General features: G+C 58.5%; 1 protein-coding gene across 1 annotated transcript in view; it reads right to left on the bottom strand.

Annotated features, from left to right (window-relative positions):
• Positions 1-459: 459 nt before the first annotated feature.
• Positions 460-1255, bottom strand: part of ZDHHC9 (zinc finger, DHHC-type containing 9) — a gene marked incomplete at its 5' end in the record, with an annotated part of 4135 nt that continues 3339 nt past the window's right edge. The window contains one exon of the mRNA XM_010014815.1: positions 460-564. Within this exon, the coding sequence (XP_010013117.1) occupies positions 460-564 (105 nt within the window). The remainder of the gene's footprint in view (positions 565-1255) is intronic.

Genomic DNA, 1255 nt, shown 5'->3' with positions numbered 1-1255 from the left:
ACCAAACTGTCTCCTGACAACCCCGTCACGTTAACCAACAAAACAATGCCACAGAATAGAGGAAGGAGGGAGGAGGGGAGAGAGGATGCTACTGCCATGACTTGCTTTCCCCTTCCCACCAGGATTCCTCAGCAGTAGGGAGCAGGCCTACCCTAACGTCACTTCCGAGCTGCTTGACCACGAGCCACCTCGTCAGGCAGGGGGACAGCTGGTGTTTAGCCTCAGGACAACCTGCAGAGCAAGAGGTCCTGCCCCGGCCTGCAGCTGCCCGGCCCCGCGGGGAACAAGGCTCCCGCTCCGGATCCTTTGCCACCGCGCGAGGCCAGCGCCGCGAATAACGACTACAGCAAAGTGGCCATGAGGAATCGTTTGCCTGCCATCCAGCCCATCTCCTCCTCTCCTCCATCACCTCCAGCTTTGATGAGACAAAACAAGAAAGTTCTCCCCTTCAAGCAGATGCTAGTGCTCTGCTTTCCCAGCGTCCTGGGGTGGGACTGAGAGCTCCCCAGACGTTAGCTGCTTCTCCTCTGGCATCTCAGTGTGGCTCAGGGATGGCGCAGGGACCTGGAGAGAGAAGACAGCAGTGACTTGCATGAACACCCCGCCACGCAGAGCATCTGTTCGAGCACACAGACACAGCCCCGCTGCCCGGCTCCTGCCTCTGCTCCACCAGGCAGAGGTCGCAGCTGAGCTTGGGAAAAGGAGAAACCGGGGGCCACCAAACAGGCAAAAGAGCAGCTTCATGGAGATCTGGAGTGCTGGAATGCTCCACCAGAAGTGGTCCGGGCTGTTTCCACCAAGGAAACAGCAGCTCATGCCCAAGCAGGAGTAGGCCCAGCCATTTCCCATTGTGTTCATGGAATACTTCAAGTGGGAAGGGCACTCTGGATGTCTCCTGTCCAACCCTACCCTTGAAGTGGGGCTAATGTCAAAGAAAGAGCAGGCTGCTTGGGGCCACAGCCTGTGGGGCAACGGCTTTCTCTAGGGATGGAGATCTCAGACCTGCAGGGCAACCCTTCAGCTTCCAGTCAGTGCCAAAACAAGACACCTGCAGCCTCCCAGCGCTCCTCAACCCCTCCCAGCCTCCTTAGGTGCCAGCTCCCGGGTGCTCTCACGGCAGGACTGACATCTCCAAAACCGCAGCCAGCTGGGATTTCCTTTGAGGAAATCAAGAGCCGCTGCTTTCCTGCTCAGAGCACAACAGCTTTTCGTGGGCAGCCTCCCCACGATGCCCTCAAGCCTCGCTTTGCTGCTG

This window comes from Nestor notabilis, unplaced genomic scaffold (genome assembly GCF_000696875.1).
Source record: "Nestor notabilis isolate BGI_N333 unplaced genomic scaffold, ASM69687v1 scaffold18425, whole genome shotgun sequence".
Taxonomy (NCBI): Eukaryota; Metazoa; Chordata; class Aves; order Psittaciformes; family Psittacidae; genus Nestor; species Nestor notabilis.
Note: the sequence above shows the minus strand (reverse complement) of the source record. Positions and strands in the feature narration are given on the sequence as shown.